At 34.6% G+C, this 21,669-nt stretch overlaps 1 protein-coding gene across 19 annotated transcripts in view; it reads left to right on the top strand.

Moving 5' to 3' along the window:
• Window positions 1-21,669, top strand: part of MIER1 (MIER1 transcriptional regulator) — a 55,362-nt gene that overhangs the window by 20,935 nt on the left and 12,758 nt on the right. For 16 of the 19 annotated variants that reach the window (XM_082357861.1, XM_082357856.1, XM_082357845.1 and 13 more), the window contains 7 exons: window positions 5,954-6,112; window positions 6,772-6,904; window positions 8,586-8,650; window positions 11,986-12,058; window positions 17,762-17,913; window positions 19,151-19,232; window positions 20,383-20,477. In XM_082357861.1, the coding sequence (XP_082213987.1) occupies window positions 5,954-6,112; window positions 6,772-6,904; window positions 8,586-8,650; window positions 11,986-12,058; window positions 17,762-17,913; window positions 19,151-19,232; window positions 20,383-20,477 (759 nt within the window). The remainder of the gene's footprint in view (window positions 1-5,953; window positions 6,113-6,771; window positions 6,905-8,585; window positions 8,651-11,985; window positions 12,059-17,761; window positions 17,914-19,150; window positions 19,233-20,382; window positions 20,478-21,669) is intronic. The other 3 variants (XM_082357850.1, XM_082357849.1, XM_082357846.1) reach the window with 1 other exon arrangement.

Genomic DNA, 21,669 nt, shown 5'->3' with positions numbered 1-21,669 from the left:
CCCATAGTAAACTTTGGTTTTCTGGGAATGACAATATGCAGGTTTAACTCATGTTTTTCAAATGCACTCTGAAAACCCATGGTCTCACTTTGAACAGTAGCAGTCTATTTGGGGGAAGAGGGATCAGGATCAGCTATATCTTTATGTATTTATATTTTTGAAAAATCACATTATAACAGTGTTAATCATTAACACTTTAAAGTGCTAGACACATTTCACCCAGTGACTCTCCAGAGCTAGAGAATAAAGATTAAAATGTGAGAGATTGAGGTTTTTTTTAAGTGTACACACCACATGAATTATACATATAAAAAAAAGAAACTCCAGCATGGGGATTATAAAGAAGAGTTCACTGCCTTCATCTCTTCATAGTTTATTTTGTAGTTAAGCCCCAGCCCCAAGAGGTTGGTTACCTTAGGAACCAGCACTCTTGTCCAATCTGGATGTGGTCTCTTAAGCCTTCCTGGCTGAAAATCAGTCTCTTTCCTTCTTTCCCCCACCTTAATAAGTATTTACTGGTAAGTCACAATAGGTATAGAAAGAGTACTACGTCCATCCACCAAATGGCCCTTCAGTGGCCAACACCTGGTACCATGTGCAGTCATTGGTAGATGACTGATGCCCTGGTGTGAGGGAGAGGGGGCCACCTCCTGTGCAGCTAGGAGACGGATACCACTCCGACCTTACAATACTGCTGTTGGTGCTTGGTAACGTTACCCTATTGTTTTGAAGTTTAAGGACAGATTTAATTTCAGATATAATGTTTGTCTTTGAAAAAGTCTATATTCTTTCCACCTCCAGCTAGTCTCTGGTGAGCTTATATAGACATGATTGTCCCTCTTTTTGTTACAGTACTTAGACAACTTATTTTTTTAAAGCACAATATGTAGGTATAGTCCACATGGCTGATTTTTATTCATTTTGTACTATGTCCATTTTCCTTCTTATATGTCTTCTATGTCCAAGTTTCCTTCAACTTCTTTCCTTACTTTCCCTTACTTCTTATAGTCTATCAACCCAGCACATCTTATTTCACTCTCCATCAGAATGATGTACACTTAACCTAGGATCAGGTTTTGAGGAAGGGAGTGTATATGCATATGTATGTAAGGGCACTGTAAAGCAGTGAGTCAGACTGTACTACTTACTCAGAGTGTAACTTTGGACTAGTTACTTAACATTATTAAGCTTCAGTGTTATTACAAGGATGATATATGTAAAACATTGAGCACAGTGTCTGGTACATGATAATCACTCAATAAATCTTAATAGTTATTCATAAAATTCTCAAAGAAATCTGTAACACCCGAACGAATGGTGGAGAACCACTGTACTTGACTCATAATTTTCTTTCACTCTGCTCCTTCCATTTCTCAACCCTTGTATGAATGGGAACAAAACACTCTGACACTTTATTGTGATGTTTCAATTTGGGGAAAGCCCCTTAGTACCTGGTAGAACATAGACTTTGACAATATAAGCTAATGAGAAAGTCTCTGGAACAGGTGACTGATGGGCCCTAGTATAATGTACTGTCAGCCACATTTTATTCATCTTTTAGTCTTTTTTCAGAAGGATAATAGCAAAGAACATTTGCTTTACGGGATAGCATTACTTTTTTTTTTTTTTGAGTTTTTAAAAAAAAATTATTTTATTTATTTTTGGCTGCATTGGGTCTTCATTGCTGTGTGCGGGCTTTCTCTAGTTGCGGCGAGTGGGGGCTACTCTTCGTTGTGGTTCACGGCCCTCTCATCACGGTGGCTTCTCTTGTTGTAGAGCACGGGCTCTAGGCGCACGGACTTCAGTAGTTGTAGCACGCGGGCTCAGCGCGGGCTCTAGAGCACAGGCTCAGTAACTGTGGCGCACGGGCTTAGTTGCTCCGCAGCATGTGGGATCCTCCCAGACCAGGGCTCGAACCCATGTCGCCTGCATTGGCAGGCGGATTCTTAACCACTGCGCCGCCAGGGAAGCCCAGCATTATTTTCTATATCAAATATTTGGGTACAAATAACAGGAATCCATCTTGAACTAGCTTAGGCAAAATGAAGATTTAGTTGTAAGGCTCGTGTTAATTTCATTAAGGGCAGGGAGATATCTAGACCTCACGGACTCAAGTGCCACCAGAACATATTTTCTGTTTCTGCTTTTTTACGTAGTGGTGTCCTTTTTCAGACCAATTTTCTTCATATGTTGTCAGTTTTCAGGCTCCTAGATTTATTGCTTGAGATATAGCCTATATTCTTTAGCTACTATTGGTAAAATTCTGTAAACAAATTATGGTCCAACTTGGGTCATGTGCCCATTCCAAATGCATGGCCAGGGAATACAGTGATTCTAATTGGGTTAGGTACTGTGAGGTCCAGGAGGTAAGCTTTCAATCAAAATACATGCTTGGAATGGAGGAAAGAACACTTCTGGAAAAAGATGCGTGTAGAAGTAGAAAGAAAGGATTGGGTAGCAGACAACAAGATACGATACTTGAATTTAAAACTAGAGATGCCTCAGCAAAGTTAATTTGAGGTTTTATTGTGGTTGTAGCCCAGTGTTTGCTGTAAGGGCATCACTTTATACCTTAGATCAAGTAAGGTATTTTTCATACTATGTGGGTCATGATTGTTGCTTACTAACTTGATGTAGGGCAACAGAAATTAAAAGTCAATTCCAAAGAAAAGCATAATACCACTATATAGTCTTTGTTTTCAATATTAAGAATTTTCTGGATGGAATAGGCAAGGATATTTTGTTTACACATGATAAAACCCACCTAAAACCAACTTTGACTGAAAATAAACTTTTTAAAAGTTTGTTAGAACTTTTTTAGAACTTTATTGTTTTTATTATTTTTTCGGTGTCATACGAATATGTATCTGGGTCCAAGTAATGTCTGGAACCAGAGATTCAGTGTCACAAGGACCTCTTGATCATTCTTAACCCATGGTTAAATCTGTTGATTCCTTCTGCAGGGTCTCGAGTTTTTTCTGTACCACAACCACTAATTTGGTTTAGGTTCTGATTATACTCATATGAATAACAGTGGATTCCAACTTAGCAAACTAAATTTCTCCCTGCCTAAGTCCATCTTGAATATTTTGTCGTGTGCATAATTTTCCCTAAGCTGTTCCATAGGGTCAATCACTGTTCAGCAGCTACTCTCAAATGAATCAAAAGTAGAGTATAACAGATCCCTTTAGAAACTAAGTAAAACTAGAGAAAGTAGGTAAAAATACCAGCCCTAACTTTTTTTGGTTACTACAGATACCCTCTATTCTAATCAGGATAACCTGCTTATTCATTGTTTGTTTCTACGCTTGCGCAGTTGTCATTTCCTCTGACTTCTCTCTCTGCCAGTTCTGTTACTGTTTCTCAGATTCAAGCACTTCTCTTCCAAATGCACTATGATCAGCCGCTTCTGACTCTACTCTGTTCTCTGCTTAGTCAATCAATATTGGGGGTGTTGCTAAATTTTTCTTTGAGAAATGAATTTTTATAAAGCAAGTCACACTTTTCAAATATGTATCCAAGAGGGAAAAATCTTGACCTCACCATGGAAGTCAGATATTCCACTTACCTGAGAATGGTTAAAAAAAAAAAATGTTTTCATGCAGTTGGTGTATCACTTACCCTTTTGACACATAACTTAGCTATCTATCAGCTGTTAGTGATAAGCTTTATTAAAGATAATGATCGCACTTTATTACCTCCCACTGGAAAGGCTGATTTGCAGTTATCTTATCCTAGAACTGTGAGATAAGTGGTTCTCCAGGTGGTCTCATACCAGCAGCATCAATATCACCTGGTACTTTAAAAATGCAGATACTCAGGCCCCACTTCAGCCTTACTAGATCAGAAACTTTGGGGTGGGGTTCAGCAGTCTATTTAAATAAGTTCTCAAGGTGATTCTCTTGCCCTTGAATAAGACAGACCAAAGGTAGAGAACTTGAAGACATTTATTTGATTGGTAATCATACTTCTTTTTTGTGATCTCTCAAAGTATCAGTTAACTCAGTTGTAAAACTTAGAGGTAGTAGTAGCATATTAAGGTAGTCTTAAAGATGAAATAAATATTATGAAACAAGCTGTTTATGAATTCTCAAGGTCCATGTAAATGTTAGTTGCAAACCTACGCTAAAGTGTTTTTCCTGGTTTGGCCCTTATTCATAATAGTGACTTCAGTGGCTTGGTCATAGAAGTGACTTCAGTTGTTAAACCTGCCTCTGATTTGTGGTGCAGAAGTTTATGGAAAGTATGAGCTGGGATTAGGAGGTCTAGGTATTATAGTAAAGTCTCTGTCAGTGCATAATGTTTCTCTCTGCTTGGTTTTCTTATTTACATATATAAAGGTAGCACTGTCATCTGGTACTTTTAAAGATCAAATAAGGTAGTGTAATATTCTCACTCTGCTTTTGTTAAGAAAAGAGAATCAGATAGTGGAATCAGAGCACTTATCACAAATGCCTGGCATATAGAAGACACTTTATGGCAGCTATATGTTATGATTGTTTATATAACCCACCTTTTCTATATCTTTTTCTCATTTTATTTCTTTCTTGATTTTGAAGTTCTGTTTTCTTAAATTCTGACTCCTAATTCCCAAATTTCTGTCTCCTGTACCAGATGCTTGGTACTGGACCAGGTATCTGCAGGGACTAGATCCTTGAACACTTCAAGCACTGTCTGTGTTATTGCACTTTGAGAATCACAATACGAGATGTCAATTAAGCATGCCCCCTTGTCATTGATTTCTGTTTCAGAAACAGATTCACAGACTGATTTATAACTAGAATATCCATTTACAGTATGAAATAGAAGTGTTAAACAGTATTTTCTTCCTATTTCTATAAGAAAATTTTTTCAAATTATAATCATTAGTTGCTTTTTTACACACGAATTCTGAGTGATGGGAGTTAACTGTATGATCTAAGTATTTAGTGTCACCAGGTTATATCGTCCAGTTTGATGTATTAATGCCCACTGTAACAGTGTATTTAACACACGGGCTAGACTTATTTCTATCCATGAATGAGGCTACAAGACTGCTGGAGAAATACAAAAGTCTTGTTTCATGATTATCCTTTTTCTAGGTTCTAAACTGACTGACTCAGTTAAATTTTTCTTCAGAGTGTGTATGTGTGCGTGTGTGTAAAATTTCCTTTTTGTAATCAATTCTGTCATGTTTCCCTGATACTTTATAATGCTTGATTATTGATTAGAGTGAGTACCTTCTGCAGAAAGCTGATTTCATTTCATTACATACGGATATTTCTTCATTTCACCTTCAGGACGGTATGTTTTTTGTGATGGTTGGGGAAGGTCCAGGTCCCTGGCTGAGGCAGCCTGGTATATGATAAGAGTACGGGCTTTTGTAATTAGACTTGAAATCTGGCTTCATTACTTGTAACTTGTGTGGTTTTTGGAGAAATTGCTTAATCTGCCAGCCTCAATTTCCTCATCTATGAAATGGAGATAATACAACAGTTTTGTAAGATGGATAGTAAGGATTCCATGAAAGGATTTTATACACAATTATGCATAAACCTAGAAAAGAATATATAGCTAATGTAATCCAGTATCATTCATGTATGTCATTGCTGTTTTAATTTATTTGGGCTGGGCTATGAATTTCATCCCCCTTTCTGGGTTTGTTAACTTAGTTTACAGTCTATTTTCTGATTATTCTATTTCCCCACTCCCAAATTATGTGTGGTACGCTTACTAAGTGTGAGCATCCATACGTAGTGTTAACTGAACATTGGTGTACATTCACTGAATTGCTGCAGAAAAGAATAGTAAAAGCCTAGGATTTTCTTAGGTTTCAGAATTATATTCAGTTTTACCTTTTATGATTTGAGAATTCTTCATAACAGTTCTAAGAGTATACTCAACAGATTTGTGAATTATAGGAATATGAAATATCACCTATTCAGAAATTAACTTTTTATTTTGTTCTATTTAGGAAGGCGACATGCCAATTCATGAACTTCTCAGCCTTTATGGTTATGATAGTACTATTCGACTACCTGAAGAAGATGAGGAGGAGGAGGAAGAAGAAGAAGGTGAAGACGATGAAGATGCTGATAATGATGATAACAGTGGCTGTAGTGGGGAAAATAAAGTAAGGTTATACACATATATTTTTATTCCTCTTGAAGTTAAAGTTTATTAATACATTCATTTTGACTGCTTATTTTTGTCATCTGTTTTTACTCTGACTTTAAAAGTAATACATTTAAATGTTAAAAGTTAATATATAGATATACGTAATACAAATTGGAAGTCCCCTGTAATCTACTCCAGAGAAGTAATAGTTTTCTCTGTGTCATTCCAGATTTCTTATCAATGCCTAGTCTAAATAAACTTGTAAGAACTTTTTAAAAAAATGCTATTTTTTTTTAAGTAATAAAGGCTAATTGGCAGTTCTGTATTCACTTTTATTTTGTTTTGAAATAATTTTAGCTTTACAGAAGAGGCTCAAAGATAGTACAGAGTTTCTGTATATTCTTCACTCAACTACCCCTAATGTTAGCATCTGTGTAACCATGGTCTATTTATTAAAACTAAGAAATCAACAGTGGTACCATACTATTAATTAAACTATAGACAATTCAGATTTCACAAGATTTTCCACTGATGTTCTTTTTCCTGTTCCAGGATCCAACCCAAGACACCATTTAGTATATTTATTTTAGCCTTCCAGTTGTATTTGGAATACTATGACCTTTCATCTGCAGCAATCTTCTTTTTATCTTAGAGATTTAATTTATTATTCCACAGGAAGAGAATATAAAAGATTCCTCAGGTCAAGAGGATGAAACTCAGTCTTCCAATGATGATCCATCACAATCTGTTGCTTCTCAAGATGCCCAGGAAATAATCCGTCCACGTCGTTGTAAATATTTTGATACAAGTAAGTGTTATTAGTTACTATTTTTTGGATATGATTTTTACTGCTTAATATATGACCTAAAATTTTAGTGGTCTTTTTCACTACTCTGTTTGAATTCATTGATTTTGAAATCTTGCTCATCAGTAATGGGATTTTGTTCTAGATTCTTAGTTTAGCAGTACTGGGGCCCTCTTGTCCATGAACATACTACAGTAATTACTGTGTCACTGTGATGCCCGATTCTGAGTGTGTTCCTTTTTTTCCCCTCTTGACTGTTCTTTAAATTTAGTTTGTTTCATGGTCATCTTTTTTATTTCTCCTAGTCTTTTCCTCAGTTTTCCATTTTCTGCTTTCTTTGCCTCTCAGCCTTGATATATTCATAAGCATTGCTTTCTCTAATCAGTGGCTCCCAAGTCCAAAAAGTGGTTGACTCTTGAGGTAGGAATACATTACACAAAGAACTCTCCTAATTTTTCTACAGTTATGATCTAGTCAGAGATGACCAGTAGTCAAGACAACATTTAATATATGTATCTTGAATATTTGCATGTTTCATCTGCTCCATAATGTTTCATTCTAAGCAGGAATCCTTACTCTGGAAGTAAGATAAGAAAAAGTTAACCATTAGTGTTATTAGTTTAAATATGTGGTCTAAATTTCTATACTTTAAAAAGGAAAATAGTTGAAGAACAATAACCTCTCATGAAATGTGGTAAAGTAATAACTGATTAAACATGGCTACTTCTTTGTATGAGTGACTTCTGTTACACAGTTTGTTTAGAAGAGAATGTAGGGCCGCTAATAATAATTTTATTGTGAACTTTGATCACAGATATGGTCCAACTGAAAAGTATATCAATGCACAGAGAGATTAGTTACTGAGATAATTGTTTGGGGGAAATGGGGTATTTTTCCCTTAGTTAAACCAGGAGCAGATCCATTGCCAAAGTTTGCTTAAAAGTGGGATACTAAGTGACTGCCTCTTGAAATAATATTTCATAATTAAAATCTGGTATTTTAGTTATGATGTATGCATTGAAGCTACACATATACTGCCTATCTTAGCTTTTCCATAGGAAGAATTAATTTCTGTATGCAGTGTTACCCTTTTGAATTTTGTGTGCCATTTTAGAGTTGAGAAGATGCTGACAGTCTCATGGTTTTCAGATTTCCCACCCCTTTATGTAAATACATTCTTAGTCCAAAATGTAAACAAATAGCAGCTTGCCTGCTCTGAATAAAACAGAAGTTGGGAAGACATACATACCCTCTCTTCATGCGCTCCCCCCAAAGTGGTGCTACAGAGTTGTCAGTGCTTTAAGGAGCACTGTGCAGAAACCACTGTTTTGCCCCAATTCTTATTTTATAAGGGAAGAAACTGAGATCATATAATTTATTCTGTCACCAAGCTGTTGGAAGGAGAATTAGGCTTAGAAACAGATTATCTTGACTCTGAATCAGATTTTTTCTTAAAATTTTTTGTAGGAAATCATTTTATGAAAATACAGTTATCTAAGAAGATTGTCCTAGAAGGTTTATGAGTTTTGTTTTTTTTGTTTTAACTGACAGGGTATTATTTGATTAAAAATATCTTGACCTACCTCTGCAAATACCTTTTGGCATATTTAAATATTTGATGGTAGATATAAGAATGGATAGGATAAGCAATCATTTTATAGTACTATTGTCTTACTTATTCTAGATAGTGAAATAGAAGAAGAATCTGAAGAAGATGAAGATTATATACCATCAGAAGACTGGAAAAAGGTAGTTAGAGCCATATTTTCCCAAAACTTAGATAAATAAATATTTAAAAAGCCAAGTGTAATTATTCTTTTACTAAGTATAAATATTGATAAAATTGAAGTAAGTCTTTCTGTGACATATGAATGTTCAGACTTTCCCTTAATACATCCAGGTGAGAAAAGTATTTACCTTTTTATAAATAAAATAATGGTATAGAAAAAATTGGACTTTGTTGAGCAAGCCAGTACTCAAAGCAAGATTAGAAATCCAAATTTCTGAACTACTACAAATTACACTTTTGTTCGCTACACTATAAAAAGTATCACACGTGATTTTTCTTTTTTTTTATACTTGAGAAAGCAGTTGTGGAGGCTTTGGTATTTGTTAAGTAAATTTTGTTTAATAAGTTAGATTACAAGTTTTTCCATCCCATATTAATGTCGATATTTACAACTCAGAGTATATTGTGTGAAGAGACAGATTTGGGCTTTGGTATAACTATCCATAATTAATTTCTAAAATGAGTCTAAAGATAATATATTGACGTAGTCTTTAAATATAAAATTGTATAACATTGTGTAGTTAATCACATGGTTAAATTGAAGAATTTTAAGCTGTTGCAAAGTAGTTGACTTACTAGGAAGATTTATCAAAATGTTATATAGCATTGATCAGGGCAAATCATTTATATAGAAGAGATGATGTCATTCTTGTTGAGATAGGTGACCTGATATTTCTCTTAAAATCTCCATTGAGGTTTTTTAGTGTTCTTTTTCATAGGTCTGATTTTTAATTTAGGGCATAAGCAGTCATTTATTTGGAAGCAGAATAGCCCAAAATATCAAATTGAGTGGCCTTTCTGCACTTTTTGAGTCATGATTATTTACTTAGTTAATACTTTGGAGGCTTCCCTGTGTTTTGTTTGTTTAGTTTGTTTAAAGTTGTCTGGTTTGGGATGCCTGGGGCAAACTTAAAAAGAGCTAACCTCCTTGTGGATTAAAATAAGGGAAAATCTCTATATTTAGAGTTTCAGTTGGGAAGAATGAAGTATTCAAATGAACTTGGACTGCGCTACCCAAGGATTCTGGGCTTCAGCCAGAATTGATCTATTTATGGGTTTCCAAAGAGACGTTTAGAAGAGAGAGACATTAGTGTGGGTTGGAGTGGTAAGGAAAGATTATCCCAGTGCCGGATGTGTTAATTAACTTGAGTGAGTAATGAATGAATGATGGGACTGAAGACAGAAAAAAGGATCACAGAAGTTACTATTTGTGTGACCTATTTGAGCAAGTGTTCTTCAATCCAGTTTTTTCTGATTCCTACATCATGCAGAAATTAAGATGAAAAAAAGCTAGAAACATTGGGAGTCATCTTAAACTGTTATTTTCTACCACACATTCAAGTTTATCTATCTTTTCTCCAATATAAATTGATTTTGTATCTGGAGTTTCCCAAGAGAGTATTTGATTAAGCCTTGAATTTTTTTTTTTTTTTAATGAAGCAATAAAAAAACTCAGGAGGGAGAACATGGGGGAGATGAAGCCTTTACTGCTAGGGAGTATTAGTCCCTTCCTCAGGAAAAATATGTAATAAAGTAGGCCACAGTAAATCCAGATTGTCTTATTTTAGTGAGATCTGTAAAAAAGTGTCAGGATTCAGAGATTCATCTTCTAAGGCTTGTAAGATGAAATTGAATTTTTATAGAAACTAGGGTAGAGGGGAAACAGCTTTGAAATCAAACCTGAGTTTAAATTATAGCTCAGAATTTACTAGTAGTGTGTTCCTGAGGAAATTAATTTTGTTGAGTTTCATCTCCTCAAATACAATATGGGAATGACAAATTCAGCCTTGTCTAAGTTGGTGAGGATTTAATGAAAATTTTGCAAAAGATACCTGGTACATAATGCTCCTAAACGGCTGTTTTCCTTCCCTTCCCTGCAGAATAAATTAGGTGAAAATAAGTTATCTGAACTCAATAGGAAAAAGGAAGTGTCTTATCTTTATACCAGTCGAGAAGTTATCAACCCTGGCTTCATGTTAGAATCACTTAAAGAACTTTTAAATACTGATTACCATGGCTTTCATCCAGAGATTCTAGTTTAATTGGTCTGGAATGGATCCAGACATCTATATTTTAGAAGCGCCCTAGCCAGGGTTGATAACTTGACTATTTATTCTCTGATAGGCATAGGTGAGTAAAGTTAAAAGAGCCACAAGAAGTGACAATAGAGTAATCTTTTTTATAGTGAAAGACATAAAGAAAATTCCTATATATGAGTAGAGAAAATGTGAATGTGGTATTTTTAGAAAACTAACTGGTTTTCCTGTACAGGTGCAGCAATAAATTTATTACACAGAACATGTCTTTGAAGTTGTACTAGATAAAATGAAATTCTAACGAAAGTGGGAAACAATAACAGGAGAGAGAAACTTTTCAAATCCCAAGAGTTATTTAAACTTACTAGACCATGATTTTGTACCTCTCCTGCATAAGTCTTCATTCTGAAAATGTAGTAACTGTATTATTAACATTTAGCCACAGACAAAAGAGGGCCCATGTAATTAATCTTGGTCCCTATGTCTTGTAAAATCTCATCAGTGGTGATTTCTAATTGTCTTTCTGAACAGCCAGTTTCCCCTAATCTGTGTTTTGACTATATAGATTGATTACCAGATTTCCTAAAATAAGATTTAATTACATTTGGGAGAAGTTACAATTTCATCTTGTATTGTTTTAATGAAAGTTAGGCACTAATTACCTGTCCAGTGGGTTTGGAGTTTCATTCGTTTGGCCTCTACCGAGCTTTATACAAACCCTTTCGTTATTTCCTTTACCTGAAAGCTCTGGTTCTCAGACTTCAGTGTGTGTCAGAATCACCTGGACAGCTTGTTAAAACACTTAAATTGCCGAATCCCATCCTCATAGTTTCTGGTTCAGTAGGTCTGGTGTAAGACCTGAGTATTTGCATTTGGTGATGCTGATGCCGCTGATTCAGAGACCGTGGCTTAGAGTGGGATGCTCTGAAAATACTTTAACTTGACTTTCTGCTTTTCAGAGTTATCTTATAATTGAATTATAAGAATTCATTTTTATTTCTTTTCCTCCATATTTTGAAGTAAAGTTTGTATCCATTTCACCCCATTATTATTACTAATATTTTCATCCAGTCATATCCAAGGTCTTATCTATCATTAATTCATGCATCCTCACAGTACTCCCCTGAGATGGTTAATTGGTTGTGACTGTGTTTTATGACAGAAACCAGAACAGTTAACCCAAGAAGGTAAATCTAGAAAATGGATATAAAATCTGTGTTACTAGATCTTATTCATGTTTTATGTTATTTTTAAAATAGGAGATTATGGTGGGCTCCATGTTTCAAGCAGAGATTCCAGTTGGCATTTGTAGATACAAAGAAAATGAAAAAGGTGAGTTATTAGTAAATTTACTAATTTATAGCTGAATTCATGCTTTTGAATTGATGAACTGTTTTTATAATGGGATAAGAACATGACAGTTTGTTACTCCACTGATTTATGAAAGAAGACCTCTGCACCAGTATCTGTAAGAAATACGTTTTCTGTTTCTCCACTTCTGTCCATAGAAGTCTAGCCAAAAAAGAAAGAAAGAAAAGTGAATGCTTCTTTAGTATTAGATTATTAGATGACTTAAAACATTCCAACTTTTAATTTTTTTTCATATTTTAAGTACTCTGAAAAATATGCCCTTTTATAACCTTTATGATTTATATTTTAAAAGGTTATTTTGTTTCAGTGGAAGCTGTTGGACAGGTTTAAAAAAAAAACAAGTAAACAGCTGATATAAAAAGTTAATTTGCTTCTGAAACTTTTAATATTACTAAAATTGAGTATTTTGATGTTTGTGTATTTAAAATACTTTGGAAAAACAACTTGTATACTTAAATTTTACATGGTTTTTTTCATTATTTTGTCTAAAAGTGCTAAGGTAAGCCACAAATAATAAATACTTAACAAAAACAGAATACTTGAAGATTTTTTTTTAAGTCTATTTCAGATTATCCACTTTGGGAGAGTTCCAGAATGAGAGAGTGTGTGTGTGTGCGCGCGCGCACGTTTAATGAGTTTTCATGTGCAGTGTGACATCACTCAATGCTAGAACTCTTTCATCATTTCTTTATTTCAGTTTTCTTTTTCCACACTTCACCTTACATATGCAGAGCCTTTGGGAGTTGTAGAAGTCGTCTTGTTTGTTTTCTTTTTTAGCATTCCCTCCAAAAACTTAATTTATATTCTAAGTATGCACCTGCTTTCAGGGCAAAGCAGCAGATCAGAAGCAGTTAAGGGAGCACCACAGGCTAGTAAATTCTAGTGACAGTAGAAATGTTTTAACACAACAGTAATAGCTTTCAAGTTAATTTCTGCAACATACAGGAATGTTAAAGGTATCAATATGGAGTGACCTTGTTGTATATTGAAATTCTGTGCACAGTGTTTGTGAATACATTGTAATTGTGTGCAAAAATGAATGATCCATTGGCTTTTGTATTTTTTTATATGTGGCAAGTTAATATTATGGCTAAAGATGGTTTTAATTATCTCTTAATATGTTTATCTTTTATTTTAATATGTTTGCATTGTCAGATATCAGAGTGAATAAGTGATCACAATCTCCAATTTTGATTTACTGTTTTCCATTTTAACATTTTAGAAAGCAATTTTATGTGTGTGTATATATATATATTTTTTTCTTTCTTTTTTTTCCAGAAAAGCTGTGGTTTATGAAGCTTTCTCACTTTGAGAAATTTAAGCGTGTTATATCGTATGAGGATCAGATGCATTTACCAGGGTTACTGCCTTAGAGGAGTCACTATGGTTCAGGCCCTTTCCTCATCTTTGTAGTTCTAGGAATTCAAACTTTGGTCATGATATCAAGAATTCGTCTCCACTTAGGTTAACCTGTGCACACAGACCAAATTCTTGTAAAACTATTAGGTAAACCACACTGTTAGAAATAAAACTGTCAAAGGGATAGTGCTGATTAGTGCCTTTTTTCCTTACAGTGAAAGTTTCACAGGGTATTTTTCATCAGTTTGGTGATCACATTCAAAAGGGAGAGCATTTGGTTTGGGTGATTTTGATAACAGTGCCACAAAACTTAAGATATCTTGACATCTGAACTGTAAGGGATTATTCGGCAGTTGGATTAGAATTTTTCATTGCTAAAAGGAAACCCTATTACTGAGTATCCTAAAGAGACATTAACTTTTTCTCTTAAATGTATGTAAATGATCATTTATACTCAATGAGTGTATTATAATCATTTGTTTATTCATCTTTGTATCCTTAATACCTTGGGAGATCCTTTTCACATAAGACTTTGTAAACATTTGGTAGCTGAGTTATTAGGTGGGTGCAGATAGTGTAAACAGAACGTATGTGGAGTCAGTAAACTTGAATCAGTATCTAGGCATTTGGCCATGGACGTGTTACTTAACTACTACTTTTTTCTCGTCTGTAAAATAGCAATCACCTATTTATTTATGAAGCTCGTTGCGAGGACTTACACGTGGGGTTTTATGTGTAGTGCTTAGCGGCATAGTGTTTGGCATATAGAAAATGGTCAGTAAGCGGCATTCATATCCGAAAGGTGATTACTCTTACCCTTATGTTTAGGTTTTATTATTCAGATTTTCAGAAGGTATAAATTTATGCTCTTTTGCTTGCAGGTGACAAAAACTGAGTTCAGTCAGCTTTAGCAAAAAAGAATTTACCTGTTTGCTTTACTGGGAAGTCCTGGCTAGTCTGGCTTCAAATAAAACTGGATTCGGGATTTTTATGATATCAGGTGTCTCTCCTCCCCCTCTTTCCTTTATTGTCAGACAAGCTAGGATGGCTACTGGGAGCTCATGACTTATACTTCTCACTATTCTAGCCAGGAACCAGGAAAAATGAGAACTTCCGCATCCCCCTTTGCTCCAGCAAAGGTCCTAGAGCGAGCCTCTATTGACTCAGCTTGAGTCTTACCCAACCAGAAGTAATTACTGTGAGCCAAGAGACGAGTGCGTACTCAGGCTTGCCCTGGCTCGTTTATCTCTTGGGGCTCCAGGGAGCAGTGTCAGCCCTGCTCAGACTGTATGAAAAGGGTTTAATTCCCAAAAAAGTGCTGGGCATATGAAAAACATGATTTTTAAAGTTACGTGGGTGTTTTGTTTCTCCCATGTACTAAAAACTGAGTAAACGCTGCAGCTTCGTGATAATACTAAATAATTAGAATACTTGGTAAACATCTTACAATGCACAGGACCCCTTTCCCCAAACTAAGAAGTATCTGGCCAGAGGTGTCAGTAGTGCTGAGATTGAGAACCCTTTACTAGATTAGCTGAGAATTAGATGAACTACTTAGGAAAAAAAGTCAAGAGAAAGGAATAAGGTATTCTCAGATTTTCATGCTTGCATGACGTAAATTTTAGAGTAAGTAAACGTTGGCTAGGAATTATGAAGCAGTGATTAGCAAAGGACCAGGTGAATTGTTGTTTCTAATGAACATTAGACGAATTATTGATTCTTAAGTTGCTTACTGAAAAATGAACACATGTATTACCCTTAGTTGATAACAATAATACTGTTGAAACAGGCAGTTCAGTTAATCTACACATAGGAAAAGCTCAGCGAGACAACTTAAAATTCATGTCATTAATCACAGTGCGACCTTTTAAGAATGTGGAAATCACTATTATAAACCACATTATTACACCTTGCTGATTATGTTTCAGCATTTTCATTCTCATAATATATTGATTAGGTAGAATTTTTACTTGGGCATTGAAAATGGAATGACACCTTTTTTTTTAACAGAAACTGGAGGTGTATAAATATCTTCATTTATTTATTCACGTTTATTCTTATTCACTAGGAATTTCCCAGATTGCAGAAGTTTTTGATTTTGTGGTGGTAGTTTCTCAGTTTTCTACATTTGTCATCTCCATTCCCACCCCCAACACACATATAATGAACTTTGTTAAATTATTTTGAACTCGTTTTTGCTTATCTGACACACTTACTTTGATTACTTAAAATACCATAAAAAGCACTTCCCCAGTTAACAACCTGTGTTAATATACTAGGTGAGCTCTTGCCTTCTGAGACTCTTTCATTTATTTATAATCATTTGTAAATTGTATCTTTCAGTAGTATAAGGTGGATATATTTATGGTTGCTTTTTAAAAGTTCTAATATTTAGGCTTGGTAATTCATTAGAATGAAATAGTTTCAGAAGATGCTGTTACAGTTCAGTGATTGTGATCTTTCAAAATCCAGCATGTTCATGAAACTTGAAAGACTTTTTTCCTTCTGTTGCTGTCATATTTATAGAGGTTCATGTCATATTTATAGAGATTATTTTTCCTCTGTATTTTCGTGTGTTTTATCATAATGGTGTTCTTCCTGAATTTCTGATCTCTTGGCGTTTAGTCATTCTATAGTAGATATTTAATAAATATCAACTGTGTTGCCTTTTTTATTTAGATCGTAGTCAAAAGTCATATTTAGAGTGTAAACTTAACTGGAAAGTAATTTGGTCTGTTTCTGGAACCAGTTAAGGCAGTGTGGTTTATTCTCTGAGAATGCTAATTGTTCTCACCTCATTGTCATTTTTAGTATATGCATTAAATGAAGTATCATATTCTCAGGGTTAGCCTATCTGGCTGCTAGTCACACTTCTAGGAACCTGGCTTGTCATTTGGCGCCATCTGGTGATGTTTGTGTACTCAGTTTAAATAAGCATATCTCTGTGTCCTGTGACTTGGGACTTCCAGATTGATTCCAGAAGTATCTCTCAGGTAGTTTGTGCTTGTTTCATAGGCTCAACATGGGGTATCTAACTGGGAGAATACTGGGGACTCAGGGATCCACCCTCCGTTGTCTTCTTCCTGAATCAGGGTTTCCTTGTAAGGCATTGTCCGTCTCCCACTCCCACTCCAAGAATATAAGAACTCTGGTATGCTCCCTTTGGCAAATAAAGGCTGAGCGCAGACCAGAAATCAATAGCAGTATATCCAAATTCACTTTATCGTGGGAGTTTTATTGTATTTACAGTTTGGAGTTTTACTAGGATTGTACCAACAGGTTAGAAAAGGAATAAGGTTTATTATTACTAAGGAAAAATTTAAAGTGTATGTGTGTAGTGGCAGGGGAGTGGGTGGGGACAAGGTAATTTATATGAAAACACTTAACATAGTACCTGGTATGTAGGAGATGTACCTTTGTTAGCTGTTAATTCCTTTTCATAACACAAGGAAGTTTGACACTGTCAGCTGTACTTTGTCTCTTAAATTCAGAGTCTTTGTCCAGCTGGCTCCTTTCTATTGGCATTTAAGTGATTATGTCTCATGCCTTTAAAAACCAACAAACAAGCAAAACCAAAAACTTTCTTCAGCTATGCTTCCTCTCTAGCTACTGTACTGCTCTGTCTCCTCCCTCACCATGGAACTTTTCAGGAGAGTTTTCTACTTTATTTCTTCACCTTCCATTTCCTCTTCATTCCTCTCCAGTATGGCTTTGGCTTCCATCTCTGCACAGAAACAGTTCTTGAAACATTCCCCTCCTTGTTAGTAAATCCAGTGCACCTTTTCAATTTTCATCCTGCTTGTTTAACAGCATTTAACCAATCTATTACTCTCTGAAACATTTTCTTCCCCTTGCTGCTGTGGTGCCACACTTTTGATATTTCTTCTGTCTTGTGACTGTTCCTTCTTAATTTTGTCTGTGTTTTCATCTTCCTGTCGTTAAGGATTCCACAAGGCTCTCATCTTAGTTTCTCCTCCATTCTTTCATTTTTAAAATTTTGATGAAATTGGGGCTTCAATCTTATTATAATGGAAATTCTGATGAAACCTAAATGCTTTTTTAAAAAAAGTAATGACTTGTTTTATGAAAATGATTTATGCTTATGACAATGTATTTTCAAGCATCATGGAAAAGTACAAAGATGTAAGAAAAAATTGTCCCAAATCCTACCACCAAGAAATAAGCAGTGTTACTCAGTTCTCAACATTTTGGCTCTAAGTATGGGTTATTTGTTCAGTGATATGTTTTAACACAAACTCTATCAATTTTTGGCATTATTTTTAACATTATATTTTACTAATTTAGTATATGAAAATGATGATCAGCTCCTGTGGGACCCTGAGTACTTACCGGAAGACAAAGTGATTGTATTTCTTAAGGATGCATCTAGAAGGACAGGTGATGAGAAAGGTGTAGAAGCAATTCCTGAAGGATCTCACATAAAAGACAATGAACAGGTACATGAATAAGAAATAACTTACAATATTCCCAAAGTATATTAACCACATACATTTATAAGTTTAAGTGCTGTCACATTTAGTGCTATTCTATCCACCAAAATTCCTTTACAGATGGTCCCTGACTTAACGAAGGTTCAGCTTAAAATTTTGTGACTCTATAATTGTATGAAAGCAGTATTCGTTCAATAGAAAGCATACTTCGAATTCTGATCTTTGCCCAGGCTAGTGTTGAATATCTCTTGTGATGCTGGGCAGTGGAAGAGAGCCACACCTCCCGGTCAGCCACGTGATCATGAGGGTAAACAACTGATACAACCATTCTGTACCCATACAACCATTCTCTTTTTCACTTTCAGTGCAGTATTCAGTAAATTACATGAGATATTCAACACTTTGTTATAAAATAGGCTTTGTGTTAGATGATTTTGCCCAGCTGTAAGCTGATGTAAGTGTTCTGAGCACATTTAAGGTAGGCTAGGCTAAGTGATGGTGTTCAGTAGGTTAGGTGTATTAAATGCATTTTCAGCTTACAGTATTTTCAACTTAGGATGTGTTTTTTGGGACCCACTGTAAGTAGAGGAAGATCTGTAATGTCATCAACAGGGAGTCTCGGGTTTATAATCAGCATAAGATATGTAGTATTGAGACACTCATTGGTATGACTTCAGCTCAAATTAAAATTTTGATATTTTATTTTGCCTGTATATATTTTTTTATTAGGCTTTCTGAACTTCCTTTGCATATCCCATAGAATCTGTGGATATCATCAAGTTGGGAATACCTGTCTGGGATAATGTTATTCTGTATATAATAGAACAGTGCCTACCATGAACCTAATAGCAGCATTATATACTTTTTTGCCTTTTTCACCAGTGTTTTTCTTTTCTGATTTGTTTTAAATTGTCTTTGAAGAGGAACCCCAAAAAACCAAAAAGAAGGGACTTGTGATTATTATAAAATGATTTCTTTTTATTTATAAATTCCTAGAGTACCATGGCCACCAGTAGAGTATTTGCTTATCCATTATCTTCTACATATTCAGAGGCAGTTAATTATCAGGAATGAATTATGTTTGTTTTTCTTTAGTGTTCTTTATGTTGCATTTACTAGAATTATTTGTCCTCCAGAAAGGATGAAAACACTGGATTCTGGAAAAGACTTTACTCTCTTAAGAAACTGTACCCTTGAATTGTTCATAGTCCAGGTTACATACTGAAGCCTTTTATTTTTCTAGGCATTATATGAATTAGTTAAATGCAATTTTGATACAGAAGAAGCATTAAGAAGATTAAGATTTAATGTAAAAGCAGCTAGAGGTAAGCATAAATACTAATTTTTTATTTGTTTTCATGATATAGCAGAAATTTAAAATTTAAGCTTTTCAGTTTACCTAGGTATATCCTAAATTTAATAATACTAATCTCTGAATTCAGTAAATATTTGCTGGATAACAACTTATTATAACTTGTTAAATAACTTGTATATAACACAAGTGTTACACAAGGCATTATGGGGAATGGGGTTAATATTGGCCCTTCCTTTGTGGGAAAATAAGGCCATTTAAATAAAAATATATAATGCCTTTCAATTTCAAGGCATTTTTATAAACATTTTCCTATTTGATCTTGGTAATGATCCTGTGCGCTAAGTAAGGCGAAAGACGTTAGCTTCACTTTAAAACTGATGAGAACTGAGGTCTCTTAGCTGAGGCAAGCATAATTCATAAATAATGAAGCCAAAACTAAAATCCAGGTTTTTCACTTTTTTACTCCAAACTGGCTCCCACCCCACTTCACTAAGAGTACTGTTTATATATCATTATGTAACAAATGAAAGATCATTCATTCAACAGAATTGGAGGGCCTACTAAATCGTGGGGACATAACTATAAACTAGGTCCCTGACATCACGGTGCTTAGAGCCTAGGTAGTAGGGAAGCTGAAAAATAGTTACGAGTTCTTCCAAGGAGAATTAGAGGGCGCAATCCAAACTTATTGCAGTGGGACTTAACCTAGTTGGGGGAAAGAGTGAGGCTGTTAAAGAAAGCTTCTAGAACAAATTGATATTTTTACTGGGCTGTAAATAGCTAGGTGAAAGGGGGTTGAGGTAAGAGGCAGGAAATAACTCTAGACAAAGGGAAGAGCATGCACAAAGTCTCTAAAGTAAGAAAGAACATAATGAATTTAAGGAATTGAAAGGTAGCTGGTTTAGTTGGATCATAAAGAATAAAGGGGAAATGGCATAAGTTGAGGTTGGAGAGTCAGGGACTAAATCATCCATTATTAAATAAGGAGTTTTTGTCACTATCTTTTTCAGCCATCAATAATAGAACTCAGGAGTAAAATACTTCCCTCATTGTTACCAGAAAGTTACATTTTTATTTACAACTTTGTTTGTTATATGCAGCATTTGGGAGAATATTGCTTAACAGTTTCCCCTCCTTCCCCCGCCCCCCAATTTTGTCAGAGGAATTATCTGTTTGGACAGAGGAAGAGTGTAGAAATTTTGAACAAGGGTTGAAGGCCTATGGAAAGGACTTCCATTTGATTCAGGCTAATAAAGTAAGTGATGATATATGTTGTCTCTTTTATTAAAAGAAATTTAGCTAACCTAGATTATATTAAATCTTCTATTATGTTTTCTAATGTTAAAGGTTCAATAATGAATATTTTAATACACTGGTATTTAGAAAATTATAATAAGCATGCCTAGACTTCCTGGCATGTATTTGCCAAGTGACTGTTCTCAGTGTATGATATTGGAAGCCTTTAAGAATTAGACGTTTATAAATATGTTCATCTGCTTCTGGGTGGGATGTGTGTATACACTGTAATTACTTAAAGCTATTTTCCACAAACTTGTTACAGATTTTTTTTAGGAGGGTCTTACTTGGAAACTCTAAAGCATTTTTACCATGACATTATTTATAATTTTAAAATGTTTTTTACATTTGCTTAAGTCCTAAGTGGTCTAAAATCAGATACTTAATACTTAATTTGGTTTTAATTAAGATTTAATTTTCCAGAAGAATATCTCAATAAGTCAGCTTTATTATACATTATATAATTTTATAATTTGACAATTTAGCATAATTTATCATGCCATATGGATAATATCAATCATACAGTGTCAATGTATACCCAAAAAACCTTCATAAGTACTTGCAAATTTATTTTTAGGTTTAATTCTCTTAAACTGAAATCAGGTAAGATTTTTAATAGTAACTACACAATTATAGAGAATAGAAAAATGTGTTCCTAGGGGAAATTAGGACAGGCAAAAGTAAAATCTCAGAAAGTAAATATAGGAAATTAAGTAATTTCTAGGTTTATAAATATCACATTTTTAGCAAATATAAATGACAAGGAGCTTGGCTTTACATGTTTCCTTAAAGATGGTTTGTAAGATATGTGATGGCTTATCTAGGATGATGCTGAAAGTATCTGGGCTTACGTGGGCTTGCTTCTGAGGCTCAAATAGTCTGTCATCACATTCTCCTTTTTTATACCTCTGGATGTGATCCGATGGTATTCACTTGATTTGTTTCAACACATATTTAACAGTATCTATTTTATGTTCCATAAATAAAATAGTTGCTTACAAATCCTGTGAGTTCATTTTTCTCAATTTTCTTGTTCTTTAGTTTATTCTTGATTATTTTGTTGAATTTTGGTATTTGACATCAGACATAATAAATAAGAGAGAAATTTTGAGTCTTAGCATTGATGTGAAAGGTGTATCTAAATCATCTTA

This window comes from Balaenoptera borealis, assembly GCF_965194805.1.
Source record: "Balaenoptera borealis genome assembly, chromosome: 1".
NCBI lineage: Eukaryota > Metazoa > Chordata > Mammalia > Artiodactyla > Balaenopteridae > Balaenoptera > Balaenoptera borealis.
The sequence above is the reverse complement of the archived record's forward strand: the minus strand, read 5'-3'. Positions and strand labels throughout refer to the sequence as shown.